Genomic DNA, 16,400 nt, shown 5'->3' with positions numbered 1-16,400 from the left:
ATTGATGAAATAGACCTATGTTTAACTCTTGATTTCATGATATCCTGCAAGGCGGTACTATACCAGACACATGGAAAGCTGTGGGAACTGTGGCAATAAATAAAACTGGAAGTGACAATCCTCAGCTCAAAGTGTACAGGACTATAACACTTCTTAATCTGATCTGAAACTTCCTAAATTCTAGCCACCTACCTAAACACCTTTATCATACATTATCTCCCCAGGTTAGACAGGCTTTATACCACTCAGGCAGATAGGAGACTTAGTATGGATAGTTCTAAACAAAGTATGGAAACTAACACAAAACCCCAACAGTGCCCTCAAAACCCTGACTACCTTGAGTGGTTACAAAGTAGGATCACCATATCCACAGAGGATTGATTCAAAGCTCACCCGCACGGATGCTGAAAACTGCAGATAATAGTGAATACTATATCTAGCATAGTAAGAGGAGAAAATCCAGACAAAATATTCTCACATACATTACCAGAACAGGCCACTAGGTGGCTTCAGAGACCATGCTATGAATTCTTGTTAAAGCATACATCGCATGGTCTCTTGTGCCCTCTAGTGGCCAGTTCTGATAATGCATGTGGAAATATTTTTTTCTGTTTTTTTTTCTTTTAATATTTTCAGACCGTGGACAAGTGAAACCGTGGCTAAGTGAAACAGTGGATACTGATCCTGTGGAAGCAGGGTTGCTACTGTACTATTTCAAACTGCTCCATAAAGCTCAATTTGGTAACAATTTCACATTTTACTACTTTTAGCAGTACCCTAAAAGTCTTTTAGGCTACTGCTAAACTCCCCAGTAAAAAGTGAAGACATGGAAGTCCATGCAAGATCCTTATTTTGTATGAAATGGAATTATTTCAAGCCCTGTTCTTGGGCTCCAGATCTCTTCCTTGGGATCTGTAGCAAAAGGAATGCATGTCTCTTCTTGGTTTGCTTGCAGTCCAGTTCTGTACTCCTCTTGAGGACAGCTGTCTTGTCTTTCTCCTTCTCCTTCATCTTCAAGAATCTCCCTTCATCCTCCACTAGCTGGGCCATCAGCATCATCCCACCCCTCTGGTTTAGTCCTTCCAACCTTGTGTTAATTAAGTTCAAGGAAGGACTAGAGCTCCTCCTCTTCCAAGATTTCCCACAGCCAATTTACTCCCTTTATTATCACAAGATAATAAAAGCAACAGATTAAGATAGGAATCTCAGGAATTCTCATTATTTTGTCCCCCCCTCCTCTCCAAAAGTATATGACTGAGGGGCAGGTTGGGAGGTTGATGCATGTCTGTACAGATCAAACATACTAGGTCAGCAGTGCTTAATTTCCAGAGAGGGGGAAAAGCCTGGAGATGGAGTGTGATTAAGAACAGCCCAGCTTTCTCCAAATACATATTTAGTGTGCAGTACTCCTAAGTTTGCAAAGTTCTTAAACTGTGAAAGAAGAATAAGAAGCAGCTGAGACAAGCTATGAAGACAGTCAGAGGTAGGGAACCACTACCTCTCCTAAGCTTCTTGCTTAGGAAGGCTTTGAAAGGAATCTCTGCAACTAGAAAACAGAAGCGGCAGCCATAGTTTTCTGCCATTCTGAATTGCGTTTAGACCAGTCAGGTGAAACTTACACTATTTTATTGGTTATTATTTATTTAATTATAAATTAAATAAATAATAGGCCCTCCAAGTGAATGCCTCTCACCCTGTGTTAAGTGTGTCATGATAACAGGCTCATCCATGTAATTAAACAGTAACATCAATCACAAGTTCTAAAGTTTAATAGGAAAGGCTTGCTACGTACTTACCAGAAAAGGTTGGAAAGGGTTTACAAGTAGTGAAAAGTAGTCTGTGATGTCAGTAGTGATGCAAGGGATGACTCACTAGTATCAGCCAATCAGGACAACTGAAGGATTTTTAAATTCCCAGCAAAAAACTTCCTTTCTTACTCTTGCCTTCCTCTCTCTTCAGCTGGTAATAGGGGGAGAACTGATCCCAGGACAATGGGGCCAAGAAACAATGGCATGCCGTCAGTAGAACCAGGGTTGTAATGAGCTAATTGTGTTTGGCAGGGCTGGTTATCCAGAAATGCCAATGTGTTTCTCTATTCCTTATACCATTTTTTTTAAAAAAATTGTGCCCAGAGACGAGTTCCTCTGATTTTTCTACCTTGCAAGCATTTTTGTTCTGAATGCTTCATTAAGATGTAATAAAGTTTAGTTCTTTCTTAGAAATAAACCAACTTCGCAGCCAGGAAGAACTCAGCACTCTGCTTCTCTGGCTCCAAACAGCAGGCCAAAGTTGGAGGATGTGTGTACGGCAGTTTGCTGTTGGAGTATCTGTCCTCGCAGTGCCGAAAACATGCTTCTGTTCTCCTCGCTCAGCTCCGTGTTTGAAGGAGGGATCACAGACCCAGGAAAGGGGACAGGCCTGACAAGAGTACTCCTCCCATCTGCTGGGTAAGCAGGGGCAGCCCAGGGATTTAAGGTTCAATAAAACCGCAGAGACAATCTCAACTTCCTTTCTCTAGAGCCCACTCCAGCCCTTCACCTGGATGTAATGGAGGGGAGCAGGGGCTTGATTTCACACAGAGAGACGGCGCACAGTCTAGGAAAGGAACAGAGACAGAACTCTACTGACCATACACTGCGACTTGACTCCCAATGGTAGCCCAGATTTGTGGGCTCCTGCCTACCTTCCAAGATTAACTACTCTGAGATAAACTATTAATACATTTAAATTGCACACTTTGGTTTGGTTGCTAAAATCATTTTTTTGTGGTTGTTGGCCACCTCCTCACCACCACAATCAGATGCCCAACAACTGAAAACCAACACTATCCCAAACATACAACGAACAAATAGATGGCCGACAGATGATCCATCATCCTAGTTAATGAAGAGGAAGAATCTTTCTAAAGCCTTTCGTGAAGAGACTGGCCTTTAGCAATTGTTCGAAAGCTTGGACAGAGGAGGGGGCCTGACGGATCTCTACAGGAAGGCTGTTCTGAAGATGTGGGGCCATTACCGAGAAGGCTCAGTTCCCCATCTGCTTCCGTCAGAATGGTCACCTGTAAAAGACCAGCCTGGATGGATAGTGTCACATGGACTGATGTTCTTCAGGGGAAGGACTCCCAACAAGTAACGGGGTTCCAAACTGTTAAGGGCTTCATACGTTCATACATTCATATCAACACCTTGAATCTGGCTCAGAAAGGCACTAACTTACTTTCCTCTTAAATAAAACCAAATTCGTGGCACTTTGGAGGATGCAATATACTCAGTGGTTCACGACATATTTGCAATAATTAAGTTTTCTTCCACATATACCCAAGAACAGAAAAACACACCTGCACTCACAATTCAAGCAGATGTGGTCAGTCAGGTGGCACACTATCTCTTCATGAAGTATAAAAGTTCTATAAATAGACAGAAATTAAAAGAATAAGATTACCATCACTTACCCGGATGCGTCTCATAGCGGTTACAATCTCAACCCTGCTATTTGGCCGGGGCACATCTAGGCTGCCGATATACTAGAAGATAAAGGGAGAGAAATTAGGGCAAAATAGCAAAAATACATGGAACAGATGTACAGCCAGCTTCCCTCTGTGTTTCACCACTCGTAAAAATATAGAACTGTAAAGCTGGAAAGGATCCCAAGAGTCATTTAGTCAAACTACAACCTAAAGCAAGATATTAATAGCTAAAGCACCCTCAGGCACACGGCCTACGTTGTTTAGAAGTTTTTGTTGAAGGAGGGCCAAGCCCCTTCTACTCCACTGTCAAATAGCTTTTACCATCCGTAAGTTCTTCCGAATGTTTAGTCAAATTCTCTTTTCTTGTAGTTTGAATCCATTATACCAGATTGTACCTTCTGGACCTACAGAAAACAAACTTGCTCCATCTTCAATCTTGTCTTGTAAATACTAACTAGGGTTCTTTCGGAATTTGGTGACAGTGAACACATCAGAGGAGGAAAAGGCACAAAACTTAGAGAGACGGCAGAACAGAGTGTATAGGTGACAGGGGAAGCTAAGTGCAGAGAAAGACCAACCTGACACCTTCCTGCATGCCAGGAGCCCCAAAGCAATGGTGGCAAGTGACTCCAGGTGTTACTAGCGATGCAGCACCTCTCCAGAGCAGATCAGTGCTGAGGCTCAATAATGGTCAAGATCATCAGCCCTCGTATACTTTTTGGGCAGGGCATCTGTTCATCAACACCTCTCTGAATGGCAAACTTGTAGGATATTTGCATTTCACTAATTGGCAAAATGATAAACAGAGCCTCTTAATAACAAAACCAGACATCAGAGGATAGCAGAGTGGGGACACCAAAGTGTAACACCTCTAAGACAGACTTGTCTTAGCTCTTTTTGAATTTCTCACCACAGGACATCTGGAGTAAACAAGCTGGCACTTGGCCAAAAGGCTTCATCATTCAGCCAGTTTCCTGCAGCTGAAGTCTTTCCCAGACAAACTTTAGTAACCTCTGATGTATATCTTGTCAGACGGATCCAGGCATCTACAGCATCTTAATTTATTTAAAATATTTTTACCTTGCCTTTCTCCTTAAATAGGACCCAAGGCAGCTTACTTTATTAAAGTATAGTGTTTAACAGCTATAAATAGTACATATACAAATACTGAAAAAGAATCAAATACAGTTACCACACTAAAAATGATAGGCATTGGGCACAGAGAGGAATATTGCTGTTAGAATTACAACAGTCTTCTGTGATGGACATTACACGTCGGACTGCCCTTCATTGTGTCAGCTCTTGAGTCTTCTCTCCAGGCTAATCATTCCCATTCCCAGTTCTATCAAACATCCCACAAAGGCTTTGGTTTCCAGGCCTTTTCCCATCTGGGTCACCCTTCTTTGGAAATGCATTAGCTTGTGAATACCCTTCTGTGGTGTCCAGAACTGAACACAATATTACAGCTAAGATATGACCAAAGCAGAATAGAGTGATACTATTACTTCTCTTGATCTAGACCACTGTTTCCCAACGCTTTTCCAAGTCACAACCCCCTTTTATAATAGCCAAGTAACCTGTCAACACCCCCCTTCATATATGCACAAAAAGGGCATTTTAATGGGGGAAAGAAAACACATTAAAATATATTTTTCAGAATTATTATTTATTTATTTATTTATTTAATTTATATCCCGCCTATCTAGTCGTGGTGGACTACTCTAGGCGGCCAACAACAGAGATAAAATACAATAACATAAAACAGCATAATTGCAACAACAATTAAAAATAGGGAAACAATAAAGGAGAGAAGAAAATCAAAAGTAATCTGGAGAGAAGGCCTGCCGAAACATCCAAGTCTTTAATAGGTTCTTAAAGGTGCCCAGCGAAGGAGCTCCGCGAATGCCAGGAGGTAAGTTATTCCAAAGGCGAGGAGCCACCGCCGAGAAGGCCCTATTTCTTGTTTTCTCTTTTCGGGCCTCCCTCGGCGTTAAGCTCCTCAGCCTCACCTCCTGGCTCGCCCGTGTGACCCAGGTAGAACTTGGTGGGAGTAGGCGTTCCGCCAGGTATCGAGGCCCTAAACCGTTTAGGGCTTTATACGTAAGCGTTAACACTTTGAAGTCGATGCGGAACCTGATGGGCAGCCAATGCAATGCGGTCAGAGTGGGAATATGTTGGAATTTTTTCACTCCACTGAGTAATCTGGCCGCCGCATTCTGCACCACCTGTAATTTCCGCAGCAACCTCAAAGGAAGCCCCACGTAGAGCGCATTACAGTGGTCTAATCTTGAGATTACGAGCGCGTGTACTAAGATGGTGAGCGCCCCCACATCCAGGTAGGGCTGCAGCTGGGCTATCCCCCTGAGGTGAAAAAAGGCGGTGCGGACCACCGACGCCACCTGTGACTCCATGGAGAGCACCGGGTCCAGATGGATCCCCAAGCTGCGTACACCATCCTTTGCAGGGAGAGTCACCCCCCCAAAAGAGAGGGAGTTTCCCAAATCCCCAACTGTGGGAGGGCCCACCCTCAGTACTTCCGTCTTGTCCGGGTTCAGCCTAAGCCCGTTCTCCTGCATCCATTCCAGTATAGTCCCCAGGCAGCACTGAAGGCACAGGATGGCTTCTCCTCCTAGAATCTAATTCTAACCTTATATATCAATATAAATGTAATAATACATTATGGGGGGCTGCAAATCTGCCTCTACAAGATAAAATTTTAGAAAGATAAAATGCCAACACACCTTGAGTTTCAATAAAACTGCAAAGACAATATCAACTTGCTTTCTCTGGGCTTATGGACTCCCAGACCTTTTCACATGTACTCCTTCTAAGCAACGAGAGGCAGTGTATTGCAACTGGTAGTGTCTGACCTGGACTCAGGAGACTCAGATTCAAATCCCTGCTCAGCCATGGAAACTCAGCAGGGTTGACAATGGTGAACTACTCCACGCGCAAGCAAGATTTCAGCCATAGAATAAGTAAGATCTTAGGAAGCAGGAAGAGAGTAGCGGCAGGCTCTTCCGTCTATTTTGATAGGCAGAAGGAAAAGACTCTGCTTTCAGTTCCACTAAGAAAAAGAGCCATGATCTATATTAAGGAGAGAGTCATAGGTTCAGGGAGTACTCATTTCCTGATCAGAAGTCATAATCTCTGGCCTAAATATGCAGATTGTCACTGCCTGCTTTATGCTCAGCCCCGGCCCATGAGCAGAAAGAGCACCCAACCCCCACAAAATGGAAAAAATAGCTCCTCTTCACCATCTGTCCGTGAGGATTTGGGAGATAAAACACAGGGAATCAATCCACTTCAGATTTTCCCTGCCCCGAAACTTATTCCAAGGTCAGAATCACTTTGTAAAATTGCTTTTCATAGACTATCATCTTACAGACAAGATGAGCTCATAGAACAAAAATAAAAACACACCAACCTATAACATATGCCTTTAACTGGATTAACTGATTTTTTAAACTATGGAAGGAAGATTTCAAAGTGACACATCCAAAGTTTCAGGCATACATACAACACATACAAAATGTATACAGTACTGTATTACATGCCGCCTAGTTAATGAATTCACACTACTCTGGGTGGTGTAAAAGAAGCAAAACCACACAACGCACACTCACTTTTTTCCTATACAAATATAATAACGTAATCAATAATACTTATCTGTAACTACTGAAGGGATGCCTTACATTACATTGGCTAACATACGTATTGTTATTATATCTGGAGATACTGGAAATAAGCTTTCCCTGAGTGACTTGCTGTCTGAATGAGGTTTTTAAATGGCTTGTTGTACCTTTCTGCTTTGAATGTGTTTTGGTACTGCTTTTGCTTACTGTCTTTTTGAATGGTATTTGTTTGATTTTTTGTATACTCATTGTTAGCTTTAAATGCTATCTGAATGATACAAGCTGCCTTGGGTCTTTTATAACAAGAAAGGCACATAGATAGATTAGATAGATCGATCGATAGATAGATCGATGGATGGATGGATGGATGGACGGACAGACGGACGGCAGGCTGTCTGTTTGGAGACACTGTTTCCAATTACAACAGCTCAGTCCACTTGCTTCAGAGACAACATAGCTGTCATACTCTTCTTCACCCAGACCAGGGAGCACATTTGGGGACTGCAAAACTTAACAGCAACACAAAAGTACATACAGCAGGAGCTCCAGTATTAGACATGTTTTCCCCATCACAGCCTGTCCTTTGGCTATGCTTTGAAGGAGTGCGGACAAATGGAGAGGCAGAGAAGAGCAAGGCTACCTGGGCAGCAGAGGCAAGACATTTGCACATGTGCTTTCTATATATAGGATTTGAGAGGGAGAGGGGCATTGGCAAGCCAAAGAGGGAAAGCTGTATCATCCATGATTGTTAATCACATTGTGTGGAGCACTAAAGGAAAATTAGTAATACTCTAAATGAGCTACAGATTTTTCCAAAACAAAAACAGAGCCCAAAAGAAATTGGAAGGGCTCCCTACAGCAAATTGTCGCTATATATGAGAATGGTCTTCCTCAGTAGAGCAGCTGAGTAGCATTTCACTTCCAGCCATTCATCTCACTATATAACTTAGTAAAATATACAAAATTGCTTCCTTTTAAGGAGAAAGGTGGAGTAAAAATATTTTAAATAAATAAAATCAATAAATTTCCTTTCAAAAATTACCTTTTTGGATAACTCCCCCTCCTCCAAGTTATAGCATCTATATTAACTTCTGTATCATGTGTTCAGCTAACATTCTCTATGCCTCCTGCGTTTGGTTTTCAATGCAGTTCTGCCTCCAAAGCTCCTTAGGTGATCATGTGTCCCAGTGGTTCTCAACCTTGGGTAACTCAGGTGTTCTTGGACTACAACTCCCAGAAGCCTTTACCACTAGCTGTGCTGGTTGGGGTTTCTGGGAGTTGCAATCCAAGAACACCTGGGTTACCAAGGGTTATATCTGATGACATTGGCCTTACCCCACAAAAATCTATGCCCAAATATAATTGCAAACTCCTGTTTTTATCTTTATGCTGCAACAGTTTGACAAGGAAATTCCCTCCCCTCAAAGTTAGGGAGGAAGACATTTCATTTTTCTCAGTTACACCATTACATAATGAAATCTGTTTGTTTATGCATTTTCTGTGGCACTTTATTTCCTGATCCCTAAGCGGATGGCAAATCCAGGAAGAAGTTACCTGAGCAAACAATTGCAACAGCATTTTTAAAAAGGGGACTTTGTCCCAAGTGTTCTTGCTCATTGGGTGCAACTTTGCTTACTGTGAACAGCACAGCCTTTGGGTCTGGGGAAGGCTTATACACAACACCTGGCATACCATGTAAGATTTAGGGAAATAAAATTCATCTCTGCAGGATATACGATCTACACATTTTTATTTGAAATACATTAGATCAATTTTTAGGAATATCTACATAAAATATTCTCCTAATCTGAATAATTTATACAAAAATCAGAACAAGTTTTTCATCCAAGACAACTAAAAAAACTGACTAGGATGCTAGACAAGGATGCATCTCTGTGTTTCCACTTGAACACATATTTTATACCCGAGGTCACATATACAGTACTTACATACACAACTGTTGCTGAGTGCAGTAGGTTGCAACTACAGTAGAGTAGGTCCACTAAGTCAGTGGGGATTTGGTGAGTCAACTCTTCTATACATTCTAACAATCTAATGGACCTATGTGTGACATACTCTGCTTAGCAACAGGATTTCACTCAGCATATAAACCCACAATTTCCATAGGGTTCACACATGGACACACACTGGAGTAAGGAGAGAGAAGGCATAAGAAGCAGCTGCAACCTCTCTTCTTGGCAGGCAAAAATGGAATCAGATATAATAGAAGATGAGTATTCTCCACTTAGAAAAGCCTGAAAAGGATTGCCGTAGATCAGAATTGACTTGATGGTACACTGTTCTTATTCTTACTCTTCTGAGTCACCGCCATCAGCAGCCATTGCTATGGTGCACCTACAGCTGAATATGAATGTCCTCAGGTTTTCTATTACATAAAGAGCTTTTTGCAAGCATCTACGAAGCAACTACACATCATGTTAGTTTAAAAAAATTAACTAAAAAAAGAAAAGAAAAAGGAACACCCTACTGGCATATGTTGAAAATTGGAGCCCAAGCTGACATAGTGGCTAAGGAATTGTCTTTATATAAGAAAAACAATAATGAGTTATTTTTGCTTGGTAGATCTGGCTAAGGCAGAGCAAGCTAAGATAATCCATTTTCATAAACTCCAAGATGAAGTTACTGTAATTCATTCTATTTGGGACTGCCCGAGGAAAGTATTTAAAAATCTCAATTGGTTCAAAATGCTGTTGCCAGACAACTGTCTCAGAAGAGAAAGGCCACAACTTATATAGTTCGGCTTTTTTTGACTGCACTGGTAACCTGTTCTTAATACATGCAAGATGCTTGTTCATACCTTTAAAGCTCAAAACAGCTGGGAACAATGGAGTCATGTTCAAGATTCCTTTGCCAGTTGATTAAACATTGGGAATAAAAAGCAGGCCCTTTTCACCCATACTCTGAAATGTCCTCTTCGGGAAACATGCATGGCCCACAACAGGAAGGCCTAAAGCTTTCTTTGTCTTGGGAGAAGCTAAACCAATGGAGATTATTATGGAAGATATGAATGTTCTTGACTGTTATTATCTCTATTGATTGCTGATCATGTATGATTTTTGTAACTATTATAGTTTTAAGACAAAGACTTAATTTTCCACTGAAGGAAAGGCAGTATTTAAGTGTTTAAAATATAGCAAAATGGTAAAGCAGAGCTATGGATCGTGAAAATATTAGTGCTCTGAATCAGGGCAGAAGGAGGAGCCTTTAGGAACCGCAGGACGAGAGGCAAGAAGGCATTAATAGTAAAAAAAAAAAAAAATCACTGCAGGATTGCCGGCGATGGTCTTGGTTCCAAGGGCAACAATCCAGCAACAATTTTTGACTATTACAGGCTCCTCCCCAACCCCAAGGCTCCCAAAGGCTTCCCCAGGGGGATTCAAAATTTTTTATTAATTTAAATTAATATTTCCAGTGCCTAGATGTTAATCAGTTTCTGCCTGTGTAACTTTGCCAACAGCCCGGAAAACCCACAACAATTATGCCAACAGGATTTGGCATAGTATCAGACTGTTATTTCATTGCCAAGATCATCTCCTGCACTAGATTCAGGGCAGAAAAAAGGTCCTGAATCCTGATACAGATAGTTGTTCCCTTGATTCAACAAGCTCTACATCTCGATCACAGGGAGAGGAGTTAAGTTTTTCCTTTCCACCATGTTGACTCATTTCCTTGAATCAACAGGCAGCACCGTTCATGAACAAAGTGTGCAGCCATGAGGAGGTGCACACTGCAAAGAGGAAAAGCAAGAAAACAACCAGTAGCATAAAGGTTAATTATAATTACAATACCCTTAGAACCGCTCAACTGGAAGGAACTCTATGGAATATCAAGTCTAAGTCCCTGTCAAGGAGGCACAGTGGGGAATTAAACTCTCAGCCTCTGCAGCCGGATGCCTTAAACCATTGAGGATCAAAAGGATGTTGGCACAAGTAGTGGCTGTTTTGTCAAAGAAAGAAGAGGATCCAAGTTACTACAGTAGGAGTTGTGAGGAAATAGGAGGAAACTGGGACTTGTAGTCATACAAAGATAGAGTCTGTTAGGTTCTATGTAAGATGGGTTGGAAGCACTGAAATGTTCTCATGAGACTGTTGTGCAGGGTTTGCTCTGCCTGGCATGAAGATAAGAAAGCAAGGCCGAGGAGGTCAAGAGGAGCCCAAAACAAAACATACCGCTTAATTGCCACAAGATAAGCCGCCTGGATCTTCTCATGTGAAATAAGGGAGTGGACTGTGTTACACCCACTTGATCTTAATTGGTTAGCAGTTTGCAAGTGGTGGTCCAGAGACATGTACAAAAATGGTTGTTCATGTATGTGACAGATTGATGGTGGATGTTGTGGAATGTGAGAGGTTTGTATTTTGAAAAGGAAAAGAGGGGGGGAGAGAAATAACCCAGCTTCTCTAGATGCCATCATGTAGAGAGCAAAAATGATTATTTAGCGTAATCTTTGCTGTTTATTATTTTACTTAAGAATAATGAACTTATTTAATCATAGTAACTGCTGGATATACTTAATGCTTTATGCCTTTTAATGCGACAACTGTATTCTAATGAAAATATTTTCTTAATAAAACAATTATTCTTAACTGAAGGATTGGTGTCTTGAACAGCAGGGTTACACCTAAATCCAGTGAAGATTTGAGAAGGTCACTAATTGCTACTGTAAAATAGAGAGGTCCTACCTGGCCAGTCTGTTGTGCCGTCTAAGGAAGCACACAGTCAATGGTTTATTGCTTTGAAAGTAAGCAAGAGTCTTTTTTAAGGTTGAGCTTATCCATGAACCAAGAACTACACACTTCTAAGGCCTAAAGGACCTACCTCAGGTAATAAAAGTGATGGTTTTGCGTTCAAAGTGACTCCTCACCCGAAATCATTATCTCTTTAGGGAGAGGTGATCTTGACAGGAGACCCATAACAACAGGATCAATGTTGACCAATTCAATTATGCACAGTTTGAAAATATTAAAAATATTAAAGAAAAGATCCTAGAAATATATATTTCTAAAGATGAAGTTGCCAGAACAGGCCACTAGAGGGAGCCAGAAATCATGCTATGTACAGTACTGTATAGCGTTTGCTATACAGTGGTGCCTCGCATAACGTTTTTAATTGGTTCCAAAAAAAAACGTTATGCGAAACATCGTTATGCGAAACACCATTTCCCATAGAGATGCATTGGAAACCGGTTAATCCGTTCCAATAGGCACGGATTGCCGTCCTTAAGCGAAAAAACCCATAGGAAACATCGTTAAACGATACAATGTATCCTCCATTGGAATGTATTGTAGCTGACTCAATACATTTCAAGGGCTTTGCGAAGTCAATTTTTGCAAAATTAAGTGTGTCATAAAAGGGTCAAAAATGGTTTTAAATGCTTGGATTAGCTTCTGCACCCTCTAAAACGGATGCAAAAGTTAATTTGGCTTTGATCTGACTTTTCGTTAATTAATGGTGAATTTTTTTCCCCCAACTTTTGACAGCTGTCAAAATCTGACAGCTCCATTATTTCCTATGGGGGAAGAAAAAATTCACAACAAATTAATGAAGACTCAGCAACTGTTCTAAATTCGTGGGTTCGTTAGTGGACCCCCTAAGTTGTGTGCAAACCTGATTTGGTGTTGATCTGAACTTTCGTTAATTTTTTGTAAATTGTTTTCTCCCCCATAGGAAAGCATGGAGCTGTCAGATTTTGACAGGTCCATTGGTTCCTATGGGCCAAAAAACAAAAATTCACAAAAAATTAACGAAAAGTCAGATCAACGCCAAATTAAGTATGCACACATTTTAGAAGGTGCACTAATGATTCCAAGCATTTAAAACTGTTTTTCAACATGTTAAGACACTTTTGTAATTGAAAAAATGAACATCGTTAAGTGAAGCAGGGGACCTAAAACAAAAAACGTTAAGCGAAGCATGGTCCCAAAAACGCTATGCGAAAATCGCCCATAGGGAAAAACGTTATACGAAGCACAATCTGACTCTGAAAAAATAAACGTTAAGCGAAAAAAACGTTAAACGAAGCAAACGTTATGCGAGGCACCACTGTACTATAATCTGCATTTTCAGCATCCATGGGACAGATTTGGAAATAATCAATCTACTGTATTTGATACGCCAGTATTTTATTACTGCAGCTGTTTTCAGATGTGTACATTTTGTGAGGGTTCGTTGTTAAGGGGGTCAGTCACTTTCAATAAAGACCGAGACGTGGTAAACTTTCCAACTGGTTCTGCATTTATTCGAACATCAACATCAACTAGACCATTATGAGTAACAACTTTCTCTGTCTCTTGTTCCCCCAATCCGGGGCGCAAGGGTGTCCATAAACTTCCCACAAAGGGGTTACTGTCCTCCATAGTCCAAGGTCCAGTTAAACCTTTCACTGGAATCTGGGGTTCTGGAGCTTCTTCGTCAGGAGGGATTAGGGGAAGGGTCTCTTCGTCGCCGCTCCACCCCCATAAGGATGAGCCATCTCCGGGGTCTGCCATCCATGGCCCGGGTAAACCCCCATCTTCTGCAACTCCGCCAAATGCCATGCTTTCTTTCGTTCAATCTCTTTAGCTACTGCCTCCCTCTCTTCCCTCAACTTGCGTCTCCACTCTTTTGCCTCCGTTTCTCCCCAGTATGAGGGAAGGGGTTTCAAACCTTGTTTCCTCCGTCTCTCAGCCTCCTCATGGGGCACCCGCATCTGCTCCCATCTTCCCGTCCACAGATCTTGTAGCCAGATCCATTCCCAACCTCCCGGGATCTCTTCGCATTTTTCTTTTATATCCCCGGCTGCCGCCTCTATCTCCTCCTTCCCTTTTCCCACCAAATCTTTCCCCGGCCCTGATGACACGGTTAACCCCTTCAAGGTCTGTACCAGGTCACTGGTGTCTATACCCACGTCTTTTGGCCCCCTATCTTCCTGCATTTCTCCCAACTCGCGGGTGTCCACCTGCTTGTCTTCGCGACGGGGTGGTGAAGGATGGGGAGAGGTTTGGGTTTTTTGGGTCCGCGACGGGAGCGACAGCACTCCTACATAGGCCTCCTGCTTGGGGGCCTCACACATTTATGCCTAGCCCTCTCTTCAAGACTCCAGAGAGCAAGCAATCTATCAGAAGTTTAGCAGACGAAACGTTAATACCATCTCTAGAAGCACTGCTCCCTTAGGTAGAAATGGCTTATTTATTCTAATCTGAGCTCACCTGAATTGCATTTGGCAGACTGGCTTGCTTTTGTTTTGTAACTGATCATTTTGGAGATGACACAGATTTCTTTGAATATCTGATGTGTCAGTTACATAGCACTGAAATATTTGTGCTGCCTGAGTGGGCCCTAGGCAAAAATATATAACAGTGCCCCCCCTTATTTGTCCCTCCCTCCCCCTTACCTCCCACCTAAATAGGTCACACAACATGAACAATGTAAGGGGGCAGGGGAAGAACAATACCCAAAGTCCTGGCTCCAAGAATTAATCAATACTGGCAGGTAAGATATTTTCCTCTGATAGGAGAATTTTACAAATACACTGTTTTGAAGCATAAACTTGGTATATCATGCCAATGAGCAGTAAAAACATAGACTTGATGTCTCATGCCAACGAAAAGTAAATTCAAAAGCTTGTACATCATGCCAGTGCCCTCTAAGCCTCCAAACAGCTTGCCTGTGCCATCTTGCCCCCCAAACAGCATCTCTGTAGCCCTCTAGACCCCTAATAGCCTCTCTCCATCATCTTTGCTGCCAAAACAGCCTCTCAATGCTGTGCCTGCCACTGTCAGCTTTCCCAGGTCGTGACCCTCAATGACGCGGGCGATGGAAGAAAAGTCTGTGCATGCCACCAGTGTTCAAACGGTGCAAGGTCATGCGTGATGGTCTTGCTGCATGACCTCAGCGCACATAAGACTTCAAAGGCCCAACAAGAAGTAGGCTGTGCAGCACCATCACGGAAGGAAACAAAAATCCCCCTCTTCATGTGGGATCCTATAGACAGTGGGCCCTTGGCAAATGCCTACTTTGCTCATTAAGTAAAGCAGAGCTGGCCTGGTGAGGCAGTAATACTCAAGCTGACCCTCACAGGTAAAACACATAAGATACATGCATTGCAGAAAGAGTAATGTCATTACTCACCTATTTTATGATAATGTCAGACACTTCGAGGGAAGTAGCCACAATAGTCTGGTGCAACATTCCCTCTAAGACATGTGGGCATGCATGCGCAGCGCTGCCTCAGGTGCACACAGCCGAGTGGGTGTTAATGCCCTTTTGCTTCCGGTTGCGGCTGGACACCGCATGAAAGGGGCGGAGCTCTCGCGCAGGATTCATGAAAATTAGAGGGAACATTGTTCTGTTGCAGCACAAAAAGGGAAGAGAGAAACAAAGAGAAAGAGAGATAGAGATTCAGGGAAAGAGTCTCCTTGTGGCACCTTAAAAATAAAGATGTTTTATTTGGTAACCAAGTGGGTTGTAGTTAACTAAAGTGTGTGCAAAACTAATTTGCTAGTCTGTGCCAGATGATTTTTATTTAAACCAAACTGATTAAAATCATTATTTAAATCACTATTCATCATTTGGTCACTTCAAATTATTTGCTGTAACTTTAACCTTTTTTTTTCACAACCTGAAAATAAAGACTTTATTTTTAGAACTCCCATGCTGTACTTTGTTTTAAAAATTTACTCTGAAAAACATTCAGATTAGCTTTGCAATTAAGCCAGAAAGGAAATATTATCATGGCCATCAAAGCTCAGTGAAAAAGATATTTGTGAAGGTACTGGATAAGACTACAATCTCCAGTTCAACAGATGAATCACAGATGTTTGGAATATTTCCTTAACTTATTTAATTACGGCAACAAACAACATTTAATTGTTGAGTTTTGCTTCTCCAAGAGCAGAAAAAAAAACTACTCAATGAAAAAACTACCAAAAGAACACTTTGAGATTTTAATAGGCCTTTTTAGAATTTGCCCAAGACAAGAGGAGAATTTCCTGCATTCTGTCAAGTGCACTCAATGATGGCAGAAAACTCAAAGAGTAAATCCTACTGAACACAGAGGCTAGGGCCTGCTGTAAGCTCTAGTTCAGAGAAGTGAGGGCAGCAAGGAAGTCTTTCTTTTCCGCCATCATTATGTCTGTACAGAGTCATCCAGGGGAGCTCCCTGAAGTGGCCAAGGGTAGAGATCAGGGTATTCGTATATGAATAAGGAGGCAATAGAAAAACCACTGTTGAAAAAGTCTTCATTGGATCCCATGGTATTGGATAATTACCCTCTAATGTTCCATTCTAGGACAATGTAT

The 16,400-nt window shown here is 41.8% G+C and overlaps 1 protein-coding gene across 5 annotated transcripts in view; it reads right to left on the bottom strand.

The window, feature by feature from the left end:
- NOS1AP (nitric oxide synthase 1 adaptor protein) overlaps window positions 1-16,400 on the bottom strand; it is an 82,070-nt gene that overhangs the window by 49,448 nt on the left and 16,222 nt on the right. For 3 of the 5 annotated variants that reach the window (XM_072998278.2, XM_072998276.2, XM_078392447.1), the window contains exon 2: window positions 3,452-3,523. In XM_072998278.2, coding sequence (XP_072854379.2) covers window positions 3,452-3,523 — 72 coding nt within the window. Of the gene's footprint in view, window positions 1-3,441; window positions 3,524-15,231; window positions 15,449-16,400 lie in introns of all 5 variants that reach the window. The other 2 variants (XM_072998277.2, XM_072998279.2) reach the window with 2 other exon arrangements.

This window comes from Pogona vitticeps, chromosome 4 (assembly GCF_051106095.1).
Source record: "Pogona vitticeps strain Pit_001003342236 chromosome 4, PviZW2.1, whole genome shotgun sequence".
Taxonomy (NCBI): domain Eukaryota; kingdom Metazoa; phylum Chordata; class Lepidosauria; order Squamata; family Agamidae; genus Pogona; species Pogona vitticeps.
The sequence above is the reverse complement of the archived record's forward strand: the minus strand, read 5'-3'. Positions and strand labels throughout refer to the sequence as shown.